This window comes from Dermochelys coriacea, chromosome 12, assembly GCF_009764565.3.
Source record: "Dermochelys coriacea isolate rDerCor1 chromosome 12, rDerCor1.pri.v4, whole genome shotgun sequence".
Taxonomy (NCBI): Eukaryota; Metazoa; Chordata; order Testudines; family Dermochelyidae; genus Dermochelys; species Dermochelys coriacea.
In genome coordinates this window covers 7697870-7722347 of record NC_050079.1, presented here as the reverse complement: position 1 = coordinate 7722347, position 24478 = coordinate 7697870, and the positions used below count along the sequence as shown (strand labels likewise).

At 47.7% G+C, this 24478-nt stretch overlaps 1 protein-coding gene across 8 annotated transcripts in view; it reads left to right on the top strand.

Moving 5' to 3' along the window:
* CPNE2 (copine 2) overlaps positions 1–24478 on the top strand; it is a 157332-nt gene that overhangs the window by 107587 nt on the left and 25267 nt on the right. For 7 of the 8 annotated variants that reach the window (XM_038367856.2, XM_038367855.2, XM_043495233.1 and 4 more), the window contains 4 exons: positions 210–343; positions 2055–2109; positions 13630–13681; positions 17079–17212. In XM_038367856.2, the coding sequence (XP_038223784.1) occupies positions 210–343; positions 2055–2109; positions 13630–13681; positions 17079–17212 (375 nt within the window). Of the gene's footprint in view, positions 1–209; positions 344–2054; positions 2110–13629; positions 13682–17078; positions 17213–18904; positions 18915–24478 lie in introns of all 8 variants that reach the window. The other variant, XM_043495238.1, reaches the window with a different exon arrangement.

Below are 24478 nucleotides of genomic sequence, written 5' to 3'. Positions count from 1 at the left end.
CCTGTCAGGGATGGTCTAGATAATACTTAGTCCTGTCTTGAGTGCAGGGGACTGGACTAGATGAAGGTCCCTTCCAGTCCTTTGGTTCTATGATTCATCATGAAAGGGGTGGTGGGAAGACAGTGAAGTTTTCTGTCTGGTCCATAGACCTGTTAGCTGGATTTATAATGGAGATTTCTACAGGTCTGTGCTTCTGTCTTCATATTCAGGTTGGAATTGACTTCACAGCATCCAATGGGAGTCCGCGGGACCCCTCTTCGTTGCACTATATCAATCCCATGGGAACAAACGAATACTTGTCAGCTATTTGGGCAGTCGGACAGATCATTCAGGACTATGACTCGTAAGTACTGCCTCGTCCATTTGGATCATAGCTGCTTGGCCCAGAGTGTTCTCTTCCCTTGGTAGGATACTGGTAGGGTACATTCCATCCATTGCTAGTGCACATAGGCAGCATGGTCTAGTGGGGGGGCACTTGACTCTGCGCTTGCTTGCTGTGATATCTTGGAAAAATCACGTCCCCTCTGTGTGCCTCAGTTTCCCCATCTGTAAAATGGGGTTAGATACCCGCTTAGGTGACGCTCTGAGATCTGTGGATGAAAACTGACATAAATTCAAGTTGTTGTTTCATCCATGAATTACCAAATAAATACAGAAGAGAATCTCTCTTTTCTTCTTCTTCTGGGGAGAGGAGAATTCAAGCATAAATGGGATGTCAAAAATAATTCCATCTGCCCTCACACCATCAAAGACCAACCATTCTCTCACTCAGGGGTAGGTCTGCACTGAACTCTTAGCCCAGTTCTGTGGGACCAGGACTTGTGGACTCCGTGTTTCCAACCCCATGCTTGAGCATTGTAAACCTGGTCTTATAGTTGCTGGACCTGGGTCTCAGAATGGTGCTAATATGTCCATACTGCACTATGCAGGCCACCTGACTTGGGTGTGCCCCTCCAGCCGCATCCACACTGCAAGATGACAGGGCTTGGACCTGAGTCTCAGCAGAACTCAGACTCCGACCCATCCCCTTAGCAGACTCCTAGCACCCAGCTCCTGAGTGCTTACAGACCCGAGTCAGACTGATCTGTGTGTGGACAGAAGTGGGGCTTGGGCTCAAACCTGAGTCAAACCTGGGCTTAGTGTCCAGTGTAGACATACCCTTACTAGGGCTTGTCTACATGGTGGAGTAATGCTGGCTATGGGAATATGATTTCTAAAATATATGACTGTGTTGCATATTAATTGGTCCCTGCTGATGCAGTGTTCAAGTGCACTAGGGAACCTTGAGTGAGCACCAGCAGAGTCTCCACGAGCCAGTGTGCAAAGCATTAGTGCACTTTCGAAATCACATCCCCATAGCGTGCACTACTGCTTCAAGTAGATGAGCCCTTACAGTGTGTGGGCTGTTCGTTTGAAAAGCAGATGCCCTCTGCCCTAGTATCTTTTCCCATAAACAGCTGTGCTAACATGCCTGTGTCCCTCGACTAAACGGTTGTGTGATCCTCTAGAGTGGCGTAAAATCAATAAATCAAACAATCATAGGAACGTCAGCATTCTAATACTGGATAATATATTAGGGCTTGATCCTGGGAGCAGTGTTGCTAGCTCTCATGATTACAATAGGGAACCTTGCAATAGAATAGCTGGTGCTTTTCTTAAACCCCAAATTCTGGCAGTCCTGCAATGACGTGAGAATCTCAGCCACGACTTAAAAAGAGAAGAAATTTCTGGCTCTTGTGATTGCAGAGCAAAGCTTGAAAACGTGACCCCTAGAAGGCTGAAAAACCCAAAGGCTAATAAAGCCCCCACATCTATTGGGCTAAGAACCATGCGATATTAAAAAGATAATCTCGCAATTCGGGGTCTGCTTGGATATGACTGTGGGGAGATGCCACAGATCTGCAGCGCCCACTGTATTCAGTGACCACTTCAGGTGCTGAGTACCTTCTAGACTCATCAGACCTTTCATGAGTGAAGAACTGTTGTTGTATGTTTGGGGAGGGGGTGCAAATCCAGTAACACTTCCTGTTTTGTTTTGGTTGGTTTTTTTTAAGAGACAAAATGTTTCCTGCTCTGGGATTTGGTGCCCAGTTACCGCCAGACTGGAAGGTAAAGTATTCTGCCTGCCATATGCTCTGCATGTTTAAAATGTTTGTGTCCACTTGAGCTTGAATAAAGCTGTCTGTGGCTTCCTGAGGATTCAGAACAGAATGGCTCCCTGTTGCAACTGCAAGAACTTTTTATGGAGGGGATGGGCTGGGGGGGATGGGATAGACGGGCTCTGGTTTTCAAGCTTTGGAGAAGGAAACATGATTGTATGTGTGCGTGAAGGAGTGGGGAAGGAGGCTGGCAGCCAGTTTCTCCCTCCCTTTCAAGCTGGCATTAAAGCAGCCGCATTGGCATTAATTGGCATAGTCAGCCACTGAGTGACTCTCCTGGCAGGAGGCAGGAGTGATTTGGGGAAAGTGGCAGGGCCTACTTGGTAAGTGTGTCAGACAGACACAGAGGAGAAGATAAAGGGGGCTAGAAATTGAATATCCGTTGTGTAACGTTTTACACGTAGAGTGTGGAAATGGACCCAGAAAGATAGTCATAGGTTTAAAATCTTTACACCTTAAGGACTGTATCTTGTATGGTCTGTGTTCTCAGGTGCGCTGAAAGCCAGTCACTTCCAGTGCTGGCTCTCAGCGAATCTCCTGAAAGCCATGTTGATCTTCGTTGGGAGTAGGCACTCAAATGGTTAAAGTGGACATGGTTCTGCAAATGCACATGCCAAAAAAAAAAAATCTCCCTTAGCATGTGGTGCGGTGCTCAGAGCATCGTTACAAATCCAGCCCAGTCAGCGTTTCCATTGTAAACACGCATTTCGGTTTGTTGTAACGTCCTGCAGAAACTTTGGACCAGTTGGCAGAATTAAGATCCCAAAGAATTCACACCCGTAGCTCACAGAAGAGCCAGTGCATGATATAGGAGAAGGCATTTTAGAGTGTATGTGATCCTCCTGCTGAGTTTCTGGCTCTGTCTAAATACTGGGCCACATTTGTCCGTGGTGGAACTCCTCTGGTGTCTATGGATGAATTTAGCCCATGGAATCTTGTTGTGTTAAGACCTGTAGTAAATTAGCACACCGCAAATCTCTCTGTGTTTTTGAACAGCACGGGCTGAACACTGAACCTGTCTGCGTCTCCCCATCACAGTTATTTGTGTTCATTACATTGTCCTGTTCTTTTGTTCATGCAGTATTGGCCTCTGTACACGGACAGAAATCTCACTGGTACCCAGATTTGGTTCTGGTGGGATTCTAGACTAAACTGGCTACCACATCTCTGCTTTTGGTTGAGGGAGGGCACAGGGCACTGAGACTTCGGAACCTGGTCTTGTCCATGGGAGAGCGATTTATTGGTAACCTGTTGCGACCCTGTTGCACCTTTCTGAGGCCTTTATAGCAGGAAATTTCAGTATGCATTTCTCCTCCCTTTTTCAGTGGAATTGTTATTTCTCCAGCCCCATAAATGTGCATAGTGCTTCAGATAGGACAATGTGGACCCTGCCATAAAGAAAATAGTCTACAGCCCTGATCCCATGAGTCGCTGGGTGCCTCTGGTGACATCAGTAGGAGTTGAGGATGTTCAGGACCACCGATTGGGTCAGTAGGTGACGTGAGGTCAGGCTGTTTAAAAGTGGTTACTGGAAGTTCATTATCATGCACAGGCTGTGACCCAAAGCTGGCCTTCTGAGGGGGAATTCTGATGGCACCATTGTTTCCACTCATGGCTCCAGAGGCATGTTTATGTGGGGCGTTACAATGGTCAAACAAATTTCAGCTTGTGTCTCATGTATAGAACGGTGCTCTCTGTGTCCACAGTGGGTGGCCCGCTAACTAACCCCCCTCGCTCTGAAATGTTCTGCTTCTGAATGGTGGAGACATCCCAGCAGTGCCCATCGTGGCATGGCTAGTGAGCAGGTCGTTCCACCAGCCCCGGCACTCTTTGTACTGCAAGTGAGACTCTCCCATTTCTGGACACGGTGCGTGCTTTGGGGCCTTGTAGTCTTTCCATTGACTTCAATGGGCCTTGGATTGACTGAGGCAGCAAAACATCGTAGTAGTAGCAAAACTCTCGACAGTGAGGTTTGTGAGCTGTAGAAGAGAAGATCTGGAGGCTTCATACTGGAGCACTTTGAACTGCGCGGGCTGAATCTTTGGAAAATACATTGTAGGCATGGGCTAGATGGCCTAACAGGTCTTTTTCCATCTCTGATTTTCTGCCCTATTGAGCTGTGCACTTCATAACCAAAGGCCAGGGTGCTAAATGTTGAGTGAGGTCTATGTAACCTGGTTTTTAAGGTGTTGGGTCTTTAAAATGCACCAATCTAGGACATAAATTAACCTCCCATCCAGTCTCTGGGGCTGACCGGACGTCCCTTCCCACGGGAAAAGTGTCACTAGCCCTGCAGCCAGAGAGGTTGAGTCAGGCCCTCGGCCTTTCTCTCTCCTCCCTCTCTGCCCGGCTCCAGAAGCGGAGAATCAGGGAGTTCACAAAGCTTTTGTCAGATTCATGGCAGAGAGTGAGATCAGAGCCGTCCTTTTGCTTCTCCGCTTGAAAAATCACAATTGTCCCGTGGAAAAGTTTGGCTTTTCAGGAAGGGCATTTACTGCAAATCATCCGAGCAAAATCATTGTCGTCAGTTCTACCCATTTCCTTTCCACTGGCACGCAGGACATGCCCTGGGCTATGTCCCACAGGGCTAATAAAGAGAGGTTGGTTTTGATGTTTGTTTTCTCATGCTCGCCTTGTATTGCAATATCAGGAGCAGAGGAAACTGCCTAAAAATGGAGGAGCCATGGGCACCCGAACCATGGCCCAGCCATTGCCCTCGCGCTGTCTCTTCCCCCGAGGCCCCGCCCCCCTGCTCGCTCCCCTTCCCCCCCATCGCTCACCCTTACAGCTAGTAAAAAGCCCTCCCACTTGTAAAAGTGATGGGGTTGTGGCCCCCTGCCCCCCCACCATTCCAGCACCTCTGATTGCAACCCACCTTAGCTTTAAAGACAGGCACCTGAGTTGATACCTCCAAGTGATTTTTTTCCATCTCTCTGTTTAAAAACTACCAGCTGGGGAGCATCTGGATTTCTACCCTCAATACTGATTTGCTGGCGCTTTACAGGGGAATAAAAAAGAAAGCCCTGCCCTGAAAAATGTATAGTCCAATGGCCCATTCCTGCCAGCAGTAATTCCTCCACAGGGTGCCATAGAAGTCAGTAGGACTGCATGCCGGAGTCACGGTCTGTAGGACCCCAAAGACAAAGTTGTCATGACCTAGTGGCATGAGCACTGGACTGGAACTCCAGAGAAGTAGGAGTTCTGTTCCTGACTCTGTCACTGGTGTGCAGTGGGACCTTGAGCAAGGCACTTCACCCTGCCTGTTCCTCTATTTCCCCTCCTACACTTGTCTATTTAGATGGGAAACTCTTCCGGGCAATGAGGGTCTCTTCCGATGTATTTGTACAGCACCTAGTGCAATAAGGTCCCAGTCTTAGGTAGGGCCTCTAGGTGCTACTACTGTACAAAATAATAGGGCCCTAAATTAGGCCGTGGTGTCACAGGAGATGGTAATAGAGACTGGAGGGTGGGAGGAATGGGCGGCAAAGCTTCCAACCATCAGTTCCTGTGAGTGCTTTGGCCAGTGATGTGCATGTCCTTAGGGTCTCACGAAAGGTTATCTTATATTGTCACTTTGAGCATCTGTTGGCTGAAAAATAGCTTTAATTTTCAAAATTGCATTTCGCTACTACTCTGCACTGTGTTTTAAAACCTGTTCTGAAATAGCCCCAGTGTTTTCATTGCTAATTGGCTCCTGGAATGATATGCAGCAGCTCTGTTAGCTGCTCTTGCCCAGGCTCGCTGCGTACTCTTCCTGCCCGCGTTGTTCTGCCCGAGTCCATCAGTGTTTTACGCATGGGCTTTGTTCATGCAGCCTTGGTATCTTTGAAATACTCACTTTGAGGGAAGGAGAGGGTTTTTCCAAATCAAATGGAGTATGGACTGAAGGGACCACAGTGACGATCCATGTCTTCTGTCCCTGGATTGCAGGTCAGGGGTGTGTAAGTGGAACAGCCGCTATCTTGGTAGACATACCAGGGATTGAACCGGGGACCACAAGGCATAGACTGCAATAGCTTGCAATAGGGAGCCAGGCTCTGTCGCTGGGGGCTGTACCAGGCTCCCACCCTCGGGGCATTGGGCACAGTGGGATGCATAACACCTGGATTGCACCATTTCCCCCACACTGGTGGGACAAAGTGCCCCAAGGCTGCCCACCTCTAAAGGTGATAGGTAAGGCCCTACCAGATTCACAGTCCATTATGGTCAATTTCACGGCCATAGGATTTGAAAATGGGTAAATTTCACATTTTCAGATGTTTAAATCTGAAATTTCAAGGTGTTGTAACCATGGGGGTCCCAACCCAAAAGGGAAATGGGGGCAGTTGCAAACCTGTTGTAGAGGAGTCACAGGATTGCCAACTTCACTTCTGTGCTGCCTTCAGAGCTGGACTCTGAAAGCAGCAACCACAGAGCTTCCTGCAGCCGCAGGAGGTTCCCAAAGGTGGAGGTGGGTCTGATCTCCACACACCCTGCCCCTCCCCCAGAGCAGCTGTGCAGGAGATGGACAGGTCCTGTCCCTCCCCTGCCCAGCCAAAGCTAGGAGCCCCCTTTCCTGGGGCACCCCTAGGAACAAGGGGACAGCAGATTTCACAGGGAAGGGTTTATTTCACGGTCCGTGACACTTTTTTCGCAGCCGTGAAATTGGTAGGGCCCTAGTGATAGGGTAATTCTGACCATTCAGACCCTAGCCTCTCTTCTGAGTGTCAGCGAGGGGGCAGTTCTGATGGTTATACAGCATGGACAGGTATCTACTAGGACCTATAGTGAGACCATTAACCCTTTTGCCATACACCATCAAACAGCCATCAGTGGGCCACTGGGGTGTTTGTCTATGCTGCAATTAAAAACCTGGGGTTGGCCCATGCCAGCTGACAGGTTCGTGGGGCTCAGGCAAAGGGGTGTTTAATTGCAGTGTAGATATTCGGGCTTGGGCCAGGCTCTAGGACCCTGCAAGGCGGGAGGGTCCCAGAGCTTGGGGTGCAGCCTGAACATCTACACCACAATTAAACACCCCTTAGCCTAAGCCCGCTGGCACAGGCCAGCCGCGAGAATCTAATCAGAGTGTAGACATTCCCTTAAGGTCAGTACCCATGTGGGCTGGACCTGAACATGCAGGCCAAAGGTGAACTGCTCTGTAGCCAATTGGCCAAGCCCTTGGACTTTTCTCCCTTATGCTTTTTTCAGTATGGGATAAACTCGATACGGTTTCTCTGTTGTTGATTATTCATCCACAAGGTCCCATGGAGATAAAGTGGTTGGTTGCATCAGTGACTTAGTAACTTATAAAAATGCACTTACCATGTTCTCTAGGAGCAAGTGCAAAAAAATACTACCACACTATATGCCCATCACAAGAAACTCAGGGCACTTTCCTGTCAAATCTTCCCCTCTGGAAAAAAACCTGAGTACTATAGAGAGGCCTTGCAACTTACCCTAAATGGCCTTGTCTTCCCTCGGGAAAAAAAGAGTGTTTGTAGAGTGTTAGATACTGTGCTGAAATGAGAGTGCGGACAAGGCTGGTGGAGTTCTAACCCATGTTAGCTGGTTGAGGACCCTCTATGACACACTGGCCTTTCAACACCGTGTCTAAACATGTTTTCCTAGTGGAGATGTGGCCGATGTCAGTCAGCTCTGGTTGGGGGCCAAAGGGAGAAGCAAATTCCTGTGTGGGCATGTCTACACTACAAAATGAAGTCAACGTACAGCCACTGCAGTCATTAAAGCGGTGCTTCGTGTCCACACTATGCTGCTTCTGTGGGCGGTGTGTGTCCTCACCAGGAGCGCTTCCGCCGACTTAACTGTGTGGGGCATGGTGGAGCATTGACCGATGGAGCCTGCCCACCCCGCCCTGGGGCTGAGAGCTGGAGCCATTTGCCCCCATATAAGTCAGTTGCTACAGCCACCCTCTCCCCCACCAAAACCAGTTCGTACCCTCCTTACCTTGGTGTGGGCCCTGCTGCTGTCCCTGATCCTAGTGGTCTGCTGCAGGAAGCACTTAGTCGGCTCAGGCTGTCGGCTGTAAACAGGCAATGTAAATAACACAGACACTACATAGACACTGCGTCACCCTAACATCAACCTAAGCGCTACGCCTCTCATGGAGGTGGAGTTATTAAGTCGATGTAGTGGGCGACTTCCATTGGTGGGACGGGAGCTACATTTTAGTGTGGATGCTTACAGAGTTACCTAACTGTAGTGTAGACCAGGCCATTGCTAGACTCCGTTCCCCTTCCCTTCCCCCTCCCTGCTCCTTCCAGCCATACAGCTCAAGCAACTCAGCTGAGATGCACAGAGCCCAAACCATAAACAGCTTCTGGATCAACATCAACAGCTGGTGTTCAATCTGACAGCAAATGGGTAGCTTGAGCTATGGAGAGCGCTGGGGTGCCCTGCTCCATCCATGCTCTGTCTGGCTTCTGCTCTAGCTGAATTTACCAAATAATCTTCAGCTGCAAAACTGGGATCTGTCATTCTCCACTGGTGCAGCTCCTCCAGTAAGGACAACGGTGGGAGTGGTAGGTGGAGGTGTGCTGTCCAACATTGGTCTGTGGCCAGTGGAGCCGAGAGAAGAAGGCTTGATAACAAAACGCTTGGGGATGTCACTGGAAGTGTTTGAGTGACATGTCGTTGACTGACCATATGCTCCAGCCTTCTTTGTGCCTCTTCTTTCTCCGTCACCTTTCTGTGTGAGGTTTTTAACCAGGTTGGGTCTGATTCTGTGGTCTGCATGCAGGCAGAATGCCATTTGACTGCCTGTAGATCAGGATCCCAGTGTACATCTTGGAGATGATTCATCTCCCCCCAAACAGTACATGGCACTCCTGTCTATCATGTGACCTGTTTCAATGGGACAAATCTCCGTAAACAACTTGCAGTGAATAATTCTCCCACCGGTTGTTATGACTGACAGAAACCAGAAATTGAAAACTTAATGGGACTGAAGAGAATATGGAAACTCCAGATGCATCCTGTGCTGGTTTCTCTCTGCATATTGCCACGCTGTTCAAACTGCTGAGACGTAATCTGGGCAGGGGTCGAGTCTTCATAGCTGCTTGTAAAACCCCTAGCCCAGCACTGGCACGGTCTTAATAATAATTTCACATTCCGGATTCCATTCCTGTTCACATTCAGAAAAGAGAATTCCGGAAGATCAAGCCTTTAATGAATATATGGAAACGAAGGCCCTTAATTCTCACTGGCTCGGCGTAAAACTGTGGCCATGTTGATAGTGATGCTATGGGTATTGAACCCTGGACCTTCGACACCAGAAAATAGAGGACTCAGTCCTGATCTGCCGTCTTTGTGCTGTTTTATTGCTGGACCTTTGCACACAGCTCTGGCAATTGAGCCTTCTTCCTCTCTTCCAGCGCTCCTTGCTTATTTCAGTCTTGCGTCTGCAGCCCTCTGCCAGTTCAGGGGTGGACTCCCACATGTAACTTGCTCTTCTAGTCCTGGGTCCTCAGCACTGCCCAGATTTTCCTGATATTCAAAATGGCCGTTATTCACTGAGACCACGGTCCTGTTTTAAGACAGGGTCTCTTATAGGAGTTCCACTCCCCCAACTGTTGCTCTGTTAATTTTTAAATAAGACCCCCTCCCATGTGTAATAAAATATACATGCAGCAGGTTAAAACTTGACCACAGAGGAGTGTGGCTCTCATAGTGCGAGGACCAGAATAGAAATGGGGAAGATCATTAAAGATAAGAATCTTATAAATCATGCTTTGTTCTCGTGATGCGCTTGTTGCCATGGCGCTGCCAAATGCTTTCAAAAAAACGATATGAATACGATATTTTGTACACAAATGGAAATGTCAAAGAACATCTTGAAATTCTAGCATCTCCAGAAGGAGAACCTCAAGCCATCTCACTGTCGAAGATGGGAGAAGGAAGCAGATGGGTTTAGACTTCAGTGGGAAGATACAGAGGGTATATGGCATTGGATGGATTTTTGCTCAAAATCCCATCCCGCAACCCCATGCTGCTTAATGCCTTGCGTGAGATCTGGGTTCAAGGGTAGACTCTGGAATCCAACCTGATTTAATTTCTGAGCTGGTAGCTGAAGGTTCCCAAAGCAAATGTTGTTATTTGTTTTATTATTCTTTGTCTTACAGTAGCACTGAGGGCCTCCATCAGAGTTTGGAAGCTTTGTACTAATAGACGGTGCCTTAAAAAGCAATGTACCTAGACCAGACGACAGAAGTATGATCCCCATTTTACAGAGAGGGAAATTGAGACACACAGGCCAGGGACTTGCCCAAGGTCCCAGTCTGTAGTTGAGCTAGAAATTGAAACCAGGTCTCTTGAGTCCCAGTCCTGGGCCTTATCCACCAGCCGTCTTTCCTGGCTGTGTGACTCAGTCTCTGCTCTAAAAGCAGCACTTATAGGCACAATCCGGCTGAAGACCGTGCTTTTAAAGGAGATGTTCGGAATTAACTGGGATGTCCACACCCACCTTTAGCCATGAGTTGTGAGAAGGAGGGTTTCTAGTTGTGTTGGGAGGGAGGGGGATATAGGAACACCTTGACGGCTTTTCCTCCAACCCTGCTGCCAGGTGAGCCAACCCAGTGGTTTGGGAGCAATGCCCTGTGCAGCTCGCCAGGAGAGACCGGTTCTATTTCTGAGCTTACTCGTCATCTGGGAGAGCTGCAGTCTACGGGGCTGGGAAGAGGGGGCAGGGCCTTCTAGCCAGCTAAGGAGTCTGATCCAAAGCCCACTGAAGTCAATGGGATGCTTTACACTCACTTCAGCCAGCGCTGAATGAGCCCTGTTGTTGATTGGCTCTGCAAAGGGCTACGCTCTCCGTTCTCCTCAGCTGGGAAGCCTGACGGCCTTAAAGATAGGAAGGGAGTTACACTGGGAAATATCAGGGGGCTGGAGAAGCAGAAAGGGGCTTGAGTGCACAATGCTGCAATTGTAACGTCGTCATCTTGCAGTCTGCTCTCTGGTACACAGGCCTGATGTGTAATCTCTGCGGAATGCTGCTGGCCAAGGGAAAGCTGCATTACAGAGCCCAGTCACTTAAGATTTGGCACATGCTTCGGTCATCAGGTCAGGGCTTGTGCATATGAATGGCAGCATTATTGGTTGCCCTAAACCAGCATGAAGATATCCAGAGAGGAAATGGTAACATTACCTTGCGCAACGGCTAATCGGCTTTAAATGCAGAAAAGAGTTTTAGGAGTTTTTTCCACTGACTCTTACAAAAAGATAAAGTCGTCTTATTCTGTAGATAGCATGTATTTAGAACGGAGATGGGGGACATGCTGAAGCAGAGAGATCTGTATTTCCCTGACAGTCTGGAAGGTTTTTGTGTCCTATGCAGGGATGGTTAACGCTAACTTCCCTTGAAACCAAAGGTTCATTTCACTAGCTTTATTAATATTCATGGACTGTGGCACCCTCTGTCTGAGGCTATCCAGGCGCTTTACATACATTAATCAAAACCCATAAGAGATGGGGGATTTATTATCCCCAATGTCACTGGGAAACTGAGGCTGCATCTTCACATTTGGGGACCTGAGATTAGTGGCCTAAATAACCGGCCTAATTGTCAGAAGTGTTGAAAAAGGGAGTTGAGGATGCTCAGCACTACTGCTAGTCAGACTAGTTATTTAGGTGCCTACATTATCAGTTTAGGTATCTACATTTACTCCTCTGAGTTTGACAGTTAAGCCCTAACTGAATTGCTCACCCACATCAAATCACTGGCAGAGCTAGTATTAGAACCCAAGTTCTAGCCGAATGCCAGTTCCAACCCCACCCCTTGTGCTTGAACCAATGCATCACGCTCTCTGCATCCGATGAAGTGAGCTGTAGCTCACAAAAGCTTATGCTCAAATAAATTTGTTAGTCTCTAAGGTGCCACAAGTACTCCTTTTCTTTTTGCAAATACAGACTAACACGGCTGCTATTCTGAAATCTGGTAGCAGAGTTAGGCTACAGAAAGTGGTGCATCTCTCTGTTGCTGATCTGTCTAGTCTGAGATTCTCCGTAGTGCCTGTATCCATAGTCTCCAGTCTGCATAGCAAGATCGCCAGTGGGTCTCAAGGAGTCATTCCTCTCTTCTAATTTCTCTGGGCCTCGTCAGAGAACAATATGTGCTGATTAATTCAAAGCATCTGCTTCTGCAGGGGTTCCCAGCCTCTTTCATAGCATCACTTCCCACTCAGTCCTTCACCCTGGTCTTCCCCTGCTGGGCCTTAGAATCCTTTGCACATATCACCAGGGCATTTCAGTGGTGTTGTTCCAGGAAATGGTGCAGTGATTTCTGGCAATTACCAGTCCAGAGCTGCTGAGCAAATCTTCCACACTGGAATGGCAGAGATGGGCAATGAGACCTGGCTCAGTCTGAGTTCCATCAACTCTTATCACTCTGGGATACATCGTGTCTCACTTACACTTGTGCACTCCCCTGGGAACCCGACTGGCACAGCGCTTCCTGAGTAATTCATTCATATGGCATGAGCAGAATTATTAGGAGCAATAAAAGCAAATACCTCTTAATGTAATTGATGCTGGCAGTAGCTTCCTGAGGAGAGCTTTGCAATTAGCATTGCTATTAATTTTGCAAATGGCCATGCTGAGCCGCCACATAACTGATAGGAAACACCAGGCACTCTTCATTTGCCAGTGTCCCAAGGAATCCCCTTTCGGAAGCATCTCCCCATTTCTGGAGAAGTGGATAATTCCTCCCATATTGTTTTAGTTGCCTGAAGACCTTGAGTGTCTTGCTACTGCCTAGGAAGATGGGCTTCCTTAAGCATTTTCCTTGATGGTTGGGAAAGCCAGTCCAAGCAATTCCTGGAATTTACTTCTCTCACCTGCTCTGCAATGCCAGCTTGCAAAGGGATGGGGAACAGGGACTGTGTCTACAACTAGGACTCTGTGTAATGTGGTTAATGTTGTTTGAGCCTTTTGTGAGCTTACATGGAATTAAAGTCACTTCTTCTAGTGAGTGTGATTCTTGATGGGGCATGTGAGAGAGGTGCCCGCCAATTGGCCCATCTCCATGGCTCCGCCCACATCCTCAAAGGTATGTAGGTGTCTAGGTCCCACTGAGATCAATAGGAGCTAGGTGCCTAAATATCTTTTGAGGATCTGGGCCCTCTCCCTGTGCTCTTCCTCCAGGTAGGCAAAGGGAAGCAACATGGACAAACCCAGTTTCTTACTGTTCACTAAGGAACTAGTGATGGGAATCCCAATTTCAGAGGAAGCTGAGTGGAGATTTAATCAAAAGGCTTTAAGGCAAAAGGAACTATCCCAGCCCCCCAAAGCATCTTAAGTTTGAGTGTGTTAATTTTCACTTTTCCTATGCTTGGCAAGAATCCCTTTGGGGAGTGCAGGGGAGTTCTGCCCATCAGACCCAAAAACCGCCTTACGTTCTTTTGCCAAGCCTTTTGCCAGAAACCCCACTCTATGCTTAGTTTCCATGTCAATTTGGGTTGTTGTTTCTTTTCCCCCACAGGTATCTCACGAATTTGCCATTAACTTCAACCCCACCAACCCATTCTGTTCCGGTAAGTACATACGTGGGCCCAGATCTTTCCATCTTGGGGATCTGTAGTTGCTAACTATTAGTCTGCTTAGGACTTGTTAGCTCCCCTGTGATGTCTTCCAAAGACCTGTTAACTTCATGCCCTGGACAGAGCAGTGTAGCAGGTCCTAACTAAATCTTCAGTACAACCTGTGTTCTAGCAGTGCAGCGTCCTGGAGGCTTTTAGGACAAAGAGCACTGTGTGCCTCTTGTACTTTTACAAGCCCTCTTGAAGTTGAAATTCACAGACCAGGGGCACAATGTCCTAGGCACTTGTACCAACATATGGAGTTTACAATCTAAATACTATAGACCAAGGGCAGGTCTACTTAAAACACTGCGTCGGCACAACTGCAGCACTTATGTGAAGATGCTCTTACCCTGATGGGAGAGTTTCTCCCACCAGCGTAATTAATCCACCTCAGATTCATAGATTCATAGATACTAAGGTCAGAAGGGACCATTCTGATCATCTAGTCCGACCTCCTGCACAGCGCAGGCCACAGAATCTCACCCACCCACTCCTACGAAAAACCTCACCTATGTCTGAGCTATTGAAGTCCTTAAATCATGGTTTAAAGACTTCAAGGAGCAGAGAAGCCTCCCTCAAGTCACCCATGCCCCATGCTACAGAGGAAGGCGAAAAACCTCCAGGGCCTCTCCAATCTGCTGAAACTGAGGGCAGAGTGCCTCTTTCCCTTGTGCTATCAAGACCCCTGCTAGTGTGCAAAGAACAGTAACTGGTTAAAAGACAGGAAACCAAGGGTAGAAATAGACAGTCAGTTTTCACAATGGAGAGGGGTAAATAACGGGGTCCCCCAAGGATCTGTACTGGGACCGATGCTGTTCAACATATTGATAAATGATCTGGAAAAGGAAGTGAACTGCAGGGTCGCAAATTTTGCAGACGATAAAAATATTACTCAAGACAGTTAAGTCCAAAGCTGCCTGTGAAGAGTTACAAAGGGAATCTCACAAAACTGGGTGTCTGGGTGACAAAATGGCAGATGAAATTCAATGTTGATAAGTGCAAAATAATGCACATTGGAAAAAATAATCCCAACTACACATATAAAATGATGGGGTCTAAATTAGCTGTTACCACTCAAGAAAGATCTTGGAGTCATTTGATAATCCTCTGAAAACATCTGCTCAATGTGCTGCAGCTCCCTGAGAGACGATAGCTCTGTTGACGGGAGAAGCTCTTCCATCAATGTAGCACTGTCTACATGGGGGGTTAGGTCGATGTAACTACATCGCTCGTGGGTGTGGATTTTTCACATCCCTGTGTAGTGTTGTTATACCGATACAGATCTGCAGTGTAGACCTGGTCTACTAAATTGGACTAAAGTAATCTAATATCCAGGGTCCGCTTAACTCTTTATGGGGTTAGCCCATGTGTCTCCACGGTGCACTTGTAATCATGGGTCAGTATTACTTCTGTTGTTATAGATGGGGGAAACCAAGGGTACGTCTATACTACCCGCAGGATCGGTGGGTAGTGATCGATCTATCGGGGATCAATTTATTGCATCTAGTGTAGACGCGATAAATTGATCCCCAGTCACTCTGCCATCGACTCCTGTACTTCGCTGTGGCGAGAGGTGGAAGCGCAGTCGACCCCACGCCGTGAGGACGCGAGGTAAGTCGACCTAAGATATGTTGACTTCAGCTACACTATTCTCATAGCTGAAGTTGCGTATCTTAGGTCGATTTCCACCCCCGCCCGCCCAGTGTAGATCAGGAACAAGGCAAAGAGAGGCAAAGTGACTTGGCCCACAGTCACCTGGAACTCGAACTCTGTCTCCTCCCTGAGGCCGTGCCGACAGGTGGGCATACTAGCAGAGATGGGAGGATGGAGATAACAACCTAATAAGACTGACAGTCCTGATTCTTTGGGCTGGAGAGAGGAAAGATGGTCCAGTGATTAGGGCACCAGTCTGGTACTCAAGAGACCCAGGTTCAATACCTGGGTCTGCCCTGGGCAAGTCACTTAATTTTTTGGTTTCCGCAGGTTTCAGAGTAGCAGCCATGTTAGTCTGTATCCATAAAAAGAAAAGGAGGACTTGTGGCATCTTAGAGACTAACAAATTTATTAGAGTATAAGCTTTTGTGAACTACAGCTGAAGTGAGCTATAGCTCACGAAAGCTTATGCTCTAATAAATCTGTTAATCACTAAGGTGCCACAAGTCCTCCTTTTCTTTTTTTGTTTCCTCCGTTTCCCATCTGATGATGGGATAATCTGATAACAGCACTGCCCTACCTCCTGGGGATACATAATGAGACTGTGGTGCTCAGATGTTCTGGTAATGGGGGACAGATAAGTACCTTCAACAGATGTTGCTGGACAGTGACGTTAATAATTGTAACTCTGCAGAACCACAGTGCCAGGGTCCTCCATAAACCTACTGCTCTAGTGTAGCCTTTTATCAGACTGTTAAACCAGTACTAAACATTTAGTTTAAATAGGAATACACTTCTCTGATTGGTAAACAGAGCAATGCAAGATACTATGCACTATTTGCATGTCTGTGCATATACATAGAATAATGGTTAAAATACTATTTGACACACATGCTTGAGTGGCACAAGTCCTTTTTTACCTCTTGGCAATGACATAATAAATCTTAGGTTGCCATATCATGCCCTATCTTCTATTCATGATAAATTATCTTAAATCAAAAGGGGGGGTGTGAATTTCCCTGGAAATGAAGCATCTGAAGATAGCACAGATCTGATTGGGCGTGGGTGGTGGTGATTGCATTCTACAGGAGTTCCATTCATAGATGAACATTCCTCTCTGCAAGAAAGATCTGGCTGGGAATGTTTCAGGAGAAACCATGAAATAGTTTAAATTGTCATCAGTAGGCTTCAGATTCAACACCCATCTGAGAGGAATCTCTGGACCTAAGGTCCTTGCTATACTCTGGGCTATATTGTTTTCTGAAGTTCTGAGCATCCACAACTCCAGAGGAAGCCAGCAGGTGGTTTCAAGAAACACTGGTGGTAGACTGTATGGCCTAGTGGTTAGGGCACTGGACTAGAACCTAGGAGATCTATTGTCTACTCCTGATTCAGCCACTGACCTCGACTAACTTCACCTCTCTGTGTCTGTTTTCCTTACCACTTGTTGCCTGTCTGTTTGACTGGTCGAGTATAGTGCTGTTTGTATGGTCTCTCGCAGAAGTGGGCTCAGATCTCTGGTGGGGCTACAAGATGCTACTGTAAGATAAGTAGCAAAGTGAAATCTTGTTTTAGTGATCTCAAGCTTCTGCCCATTGTATCTGAAATCTATTTTGATGTGTATGTAGAAGGTTACTGCAAGGAGCCGGCCTGGAGGCTGTCTAATTAATGTCTGGTTTGTCTGGTTCTCTTTAAGGAGTGGAAGGCATTGTCCAAGCATACTCAGCCTGTCTGCCTCAAATACGCTTCTATGGACCAACCAACTTCTCTCCCATTGTCAATCACGTGGCTCGGTTTGCTGCCCAGGCTACCCAGCAGGTGTTTGCAGCGGTAAGTTAACAAGCGTCTGTCGTTTTATCTGCATCCCTGCCTTGGCTTGGAATTTCAAAGCAAGACTCATTAAGCTTACCATCTTTTTATCTCCTAGAGGGCACAGGATCATAGAAGTGCAAGATAAAAAAGACCTATTAGATAACTTAATCCGTCCCTTGCATACACAGGCTGTGGTCCCTTGGTAGAGGATGTATCAGATGTCAGTGATACATACCATGCTTGATCTTCACCAACAGGCCAGTCACTAGCTCTGTTCAAAAGCTGAGGGGATGTCTCCCTGGTAAAGGCATGGAGCAGCTATATCTAGGGAAGAAGTAATTTCAGGTACCGTATGTTTAAACATTGTTGGTTTTAGTAAGACGCGCTGCTGCAGGTTCACGACAAAGGCAGATACAATGACAAAGGCATTGATATAATGGAATTTGGAGTTTGAGGTTCTGTTCGGGGACTTATAGCCTCTATCACTGCAACAGTGGAGCATCTTATAGGCACCATGGAATTAACCTCCATGCCCCTGGGTGGTAAGGAAGTGGTGTTCTCTCCATAATACAGATGGGGAACTGAGGCACAGGGCTAGTAAGCAACTCGCCCAAACACACAGAAAATCAGTGGGTGAGCCAAGAATTGAACCCAGGTTTCCCGAGCCCCAGTTTAGTAACCCCAGGGGCCATCCTTTTTCCTCTTGTGCCATGTGTGTTTTCAGGTGAGTGAAGAGATGCAGTTTATCCTAGGTACTTATCTCACTATTATAGTGTCTGAGAACCTCTGAACACCTCTGTGTGGTAGGGCAGTGCTTTTATCCCCATTGCCAGCGGGGGAACTGAGACACAGAGAGGCCAAGTGCCTCGGCTAAGGTCTGTACCAGAGCAAGGAACTCAGCCTGGGTCTCCCAAACCCCAAGCTGGCATTGCAACCACTGGACCAGGCATCTGATCGACTTTTTTTCCGGTGCCCTTACCACACTGGCAAACAACTGTGTGATTTTATTTATTGACATAATACAGTTTGAGTCATTTCCTAGGTTAAACTCCGTGGGCAAGGTTTGGGAAAGCATTCGGTGTTGGTGTTAATTTTTGCTCCCATTAAAAGTTAAATTTGTTAGTCTCTAAGGTGCCACAAGTACTCCTTTTCTTAATGGGAAATGTGTTAATTGCTACAGCTTACGGACGATGAATATGTATGGCCCACGGATAGGATACACCAAAAGAATGATTCATCTAAAATAAGGAACTCTACTTTTTCCCCATGCCCCTCGTTTTAATAGGTGTCATTCAAACACAAGTGCTCCAGCAGCACTGTGATGAGCATAACAGGCAGGAGAGGAGGAGACGATTGGTCTGTGGACTGGAATGCAGGGTGGGAGGGCTAATGCTGTTTGATACAAAGCCCGTCATTGCAGGTGTAGAACAGTGTTTCGTGTCTGGGAGCTGAGCTTTCAGCCTCCTGTGTTGTGTTCAGTGGTTTTGGAAACACAAGCAAGCAGACTGGCAAATGGGTTGTGACTGAGGGCTCGTCTTCACTGGACATCTTTACCACGAGTTGCTGCGCATTTGATCAAGGCTGCAAACATTTCTTCTTCACTCTAGGGATCAGCCGTATAGGACAACCCTAGGACCCCAACTTGAGGCTGACCTCCATTAATTACATCAAGGTAAAAGCCTCATCTGCACTGGGATTTTGCTGAGGTAGCAATCTTGATGTCTTCACTGCAGAAAAAGCCCGAGTCACAATCTGTGTCCCAGTTCCTCTTGCTCCAAGGGATGTGTGTGTGTGTGTGTGTGTGTGTGTGTGTGTGTGTTGGGGTTGTGGGGGGTAAAGTACCCAGCACCTGCTTTATACCTGGTACATTCCCTGGAGCACTGACCACATGCATGCGGAGGCAGATTAATTTAGCAGCCCACCAGGGCTGCTCTCCTTTCCACTGCTACCCCCAGAATGGGTAGCCCGCCCAGGGGAGTAAGGGGCTCCTTATGTCTCCTGATTACCATTTGAGTTCACAGGATGGGCTACAACCTGGCCCATGATGAGTTAGAGCCACTCAGTTTGATTGTTGCAAAGCTTACAACAACTTGCCTGGCAAATCGGGTGGCCAGCAGGGAGTGTAGATTATTTTATTGATTTGGCATTTGGGGGTGGAATGGGGAGAATATCTGAACTTTTCATGGCTGCTGTAGTTTCAATGCCAAGGCCTGGGGTACCTGGAAAATGTAGGTTGATGTAGCTATGACTCTCGGGGGGGCGGGGGGGGATGAATAATCCACACCTCTGAGCACGGTAGCTACGCCAACCCATAGTGTAGATACAGCTAAGTCAACAGAAGAATACTTCCATGGACCTAGCTACCATTGCTCAAGGAGGGGGTGTTCCTACAGTGATGGAAAAACCCCTTCCATTGGTATAGGATGTAACTACGCTATGGGGTTAATTGGCATAGCTACAGCACCATACCTATAGTCCCCCGAGTGTAGACATGACATAAGCTTCCTTTCCAGGCCATGTACAATTTAAACTGACTTGAGAAATGGGGAATAAAAGATACGTTATTAATTGTACGGAAGACCTGCAAGGCGTCTTTTTGTTGCTTTTAAAACAAAAATGTCTCCTGCATCTGACTTACATTGGTCTTACCTGTGCTGTCCTGTAGATGGCTGGAGTACTAGTAAGATCATGATGTAACAATTGGAACCTGAGCAATTGGAGAGAGAAGAAATTCTTATTCAGATGGGTTTTTAAATTCTTTGGTTTATTTAGCTCCAACACACAACTAACAGTTAGGAGGAAAATCTTTGTTAAAGATTCAGCATCCTCACTCTTCCCGTTAAGGGCAGAAAAGGCTTCCACTCCAATTCTCTGGGTCTTCCAGGGAAGACTTGATATACCAAAGGTGAAAAGCAATCAACAAAGAAAACTTTAGTTTATAACACAGTTCAGGTCTTCAGATGTCCTAAAGAAGCCACAAAGAGGGAACAACCTGTTTATTTCCTTTGCAAGTAAATTCCACTTAACAGTACACTCAATATGTACAGATAGCTGCTCAATAGCCGAGACGTTTTTGTCTATAAGCGTATGTCTACACTACGAAATTAGGTCGATTTTATAGAAGTCGATTTTTAGGAAGCAATTTGATACAGTTGATTGTGTGTGTCCCCACTAAGCGCATTAAGTCGGTGGAGTGTGTCCACAGTACCGTGACAAGCGTTGACTTTCAGAGCGGTGCACTGCGGGTAGCTATCCCACAGTTCCCGCAGTCTCTGCGGCCCATTGGAATTCTGGGTTAAGCTCCCAGTGCCTGATGGAGCAAAAACAATCATTTCGCGCCCTTTTTCCTGGATTGCCCGCGTGGACGCCATAGCACTGCAAGCATGGAGCCTGCTCAGCTCACCGCTGCAGTTGTGAGCATTGTAAACACCTCGCGCATTATCCTGCAGTTTGTGCAGAACCTGTAAAAGCAGGCGAGCAGAGCAGGATCTAAAGCCTGCAGTAGGGGGCAGGAATCCCAGTCTTCAATCTCACGGGCTGCAGAAAGAGTTGTCTTTCCTGACTAAGTCTCAAAGAGCTGGACATTGTTATAGCAAGTCCTAGACCAAGGATTCAGCGGGGGCAGAGAGCCCTCCACTCCTGGGGAAGTTTCACTCTGAGCCCCTAGTGCTATACAAGAAGCGGCAGGTGTTTTCCCACTCCTTTTTCACCTCTGTCCCCTTCCCCCAGTTGCTTTACTTTTCTTCTCCCCATCTCTCTCTTACTCACTGTAAGGTTTCAGAGTAGCAGCCGTGTTAGTCTGTATTCGCAAAAAGAAAAGGAGTACTTGTGGCACCTTAGAGACTAACAAATTTATTTGAGCATAAGCTTTTGTGAGCTTCATGCTTCCGATGAAGTGAGCGGTAGCTCACGAAAGCTTATGCTCAAATAAATTTGTTAGTCTCTAAGGTGCCACAAGTCCTCCTTTTCTTTTTACTCGCTGTAAGAATCATACAAGGACCACAGTTAAAAAGTGAAAGGAAAAGTCAGTGAAACCAATATTCCAATTGTTATTGCTGCTTGCTGTGTGCTCCATAATATCTGTGAGAGTAAGGGGGAGACGTTTAAGGCTGGGTGGGAGGCTGAGGCAAATCGCCTGGCGGCCAATTACGCACAGCCAGACACCAGGGCGATTAGAAAAGCACAGCTGGGCGCCCTGCGCATCAGAGAAGCTTTGAAAACCAGTTTCATTACTGACCAGGCTACGGTGTGACAGTTCTGTTTGTTTCTCCTTGATGAAAACCCGCCCCCTTGGTTGACTCTGCTTCCCTGTAAGCCAACCGCTCTCCCCCCTTCAATCACCACAAAGTCATTATTGTTTCAAAATCTTGCATTCTTTATTAATTCATCACACAAATAGTGGGAAAACTCGCAAGGTAGTCCGGGAGGGGTGGGGGAGGAGGGAAGCACCAGGTGGGGTGGTGGATGATCGGAGGAGGGAAGGACAAGGCCACGCTACAGTTCAAAACTTATTGAATGCCAGCCTTCTGTTGCTTGGGCAATCCTCTGGGGTGGAGTGGCTGGGTGCCCGTAGCCTCCCTGTCTGGGTGAGGAGGCTAAGGAACCTGGGGAGGAGGGCTGGCAGTTATACAGGGGCTGCAGCGGCGGTCTGTGCTCCTGCTGCCTTTCCTGCCGCTCCACCAGACCCCTGAGCATGTCAGTCTGCTCCCCCATTAGCCTCAGCATTGCATCCTGCCTCCTCTCATCACGCTGCTTTAACGCAGGGATCGGCAACCTGTGGCATGCATGTCGATTTTTGTTCTGTTCACCTGGCCGCCAGCTCCGCTCAGCCCAGCCTTTGGAGATTTTGGCATATATATTGGCATTTCGTCTTTTGGAACGGAGTTCTGCCTGCATGGATTCTTCTCCCCAGATAGCGATCAGATCCAGTACCTCCCGTTCTGTCCATGCTGATGAGCTCGCCATGCTGGCCAAACAGGAAATGAAATTCAAAAGTTCCCGGGGCTTTTCCTGACTACCTGGCTAGTGCATCTGAGTTGAAAGTGTTGTCCAGAGCGGTCACAATGGAGCATTCTGGGATAGCTCCCAGAGGCCAATACCGTCAAATTGCGTCCACAGTACCTCAAATCCAGAACAGCGATGTCGATTTTAGCGCTACCCCCCTTGCCAAGGTGGAGTACAGAAACCGGTTTTAAGAGCCCTTTAAGTCAACAAAACCGTGTTGGGTGTGTGGTTGGATTTAGTTTTAATTCGACCTAATGCAGCTAAATTTGACATAATTGCGTACTGTAGACCAGGTCTAACTCTGCTGATTTTGACGTGGTCTGTGATCAAACGTGAACCTTGAGCTGAGGGATAATTTTTAAAAAAAATCCCTGTAAAGTCAGAAAAATAGTTGACATCTTTATTTACAGTTTTTTAAGTCATGTGGACAAACTGCCGATTCTGTGCCAGCAGCCAAGTTCCAAAATGATGCTTCAAGCCACTCTACAATCCCAGAAGTCCCTGGTTAATTAGCCCATCAGACTGTTTACACACACCTGCCAAAAAGCTGCTTGTTATCTCTAAGGATGGCCCTCCTGACTCCGCTCTGTTTCATTAACCCGTGAGGTTCTGTCTCGTTCTGGAGAGACTGTACCAGGATGTTAGCCGTGGTTTATGAGGGCAGGTTTTGCAGGTTACTTTCAGTTTAAGCAGGAAGGAAGGAAGGGCTCAGAGGAACATGGTAATTTAAAGAGACTCATGCAGCTGAAATAAAATAATGGCCTAAAAGGGAGGGAATCACAGGATGCAAGCGGATGGGTGTGAACCAGTTTCTAATGCATTGGAATCCCACACTTGTCCTCAGACTAAACTATCCTGTGCACCAAGAAGAACTTGGGGGCTCCTAGGTGCTTCAGGTCAATCTAGTCTGATATCCAGTAGTGGTCCTGTCCCAGGGTGCCTGTGCCACAAGGGAAGTTGAGCCCAGCCCCATCTGACACTAATCAGCTGATGCTGCGAGGTCAGGGACCAGGTGAGGGCTGAAGATGACCCAGTCCTCATAAGACTCAGGTGAGATGGAAATCTGCATGGGGCAGGGGAGCTTCAGGAGAACAGACCCGTAAAGGGGCTCGCCCCACCAGCTAGGCGGACGACCTGGCTGGGATACTTGCTGCTGTGTAGGCACCAGCAGAAGCTTCTGGGGAAGAGACCTTAGGAGAGGTGAGGTAGCAGGGCCTGGTTCACCTGTTTCGATTCATGTTTTGAACTGTTTTGTTGGAGCAATAAATGCATCCCTGGGGCAAGGGACTCAACAATTGACATTGGTGGGAACTTCACTGGATGCACTGGCTGGTGAGTGGTCCCGCCTCTTACATAGGAGTGGGGAGACAGTGCTACACATTGTCACTGGGTATGATCCCCACTAGAGCATCTCCTCCTAGCTGCTTTGGGGATTAGCTCCTTCCCCATCTGACACATCCTTCTGCCGCCCGTTTGGGCGCTCAGCCGCCTCTCTCTCTCTGTTACTCAGAGTGCTCTGTCTTCATAGCTTGGCCCTCCAGCCAGGTCAATGTGCTTTTTCAATTCCAGGGGTTGTTAATCTTTCCACCCAAAATGGCTGACTTCTCCCTCACTGCCCTGACTGTGCCACTTCCCCAGTGTTTGGTAGGGGAACCCGGGCCCACACTGTACTCTGGGTTCCAGCTCAGGGACCCTCTAATAGTGGCCAAAGTCTGCAATGTCCCACTTTGCTGTCGTTTCCCTGAGCCTTTTCCTACATCACCACTCTCAGGCTTTTGCTCCACCACCCTTCTTGATATACCCTTCCTTCAGGGCCTGGAACCCTGGGGGTTTCTACACTCCCCCTGGGTTTCCTCCCTTCCCTGTCTAGCATCCAGAGCGTGGCTGCAGGCTCCTTCACTGCAGCCCCATTTCCGCTGCTGACTTCCTGGCTTTCTACAACATAAGAACAGCCAGTCTGGGTCACACCAAAGGTCCATCCAGCCCCAGATCCTGTCTTCCAACAGTGGCCAATGCCCGGTGATTCAGAGGGAATGAACAGAACAGGGAATCATCAAGTGATCCATCCCCTGTTGCCCATTCCCAGCTTCTGGCAAACAGAGGCTAGGGACATCATCCCTGCCCATAGTGGCTAATAGCCATTGATGGACCTATCCCCCATGAACTTATCTAGTTCTTTTTTGAACCCTGTTATAGTCTTGGCCTTCACAACATCCTCTGCCAAGGAGTTCCACAAGTTGACTGTGCATTGTGTGAAGAAATACTTCCTTTTGTTTGTTT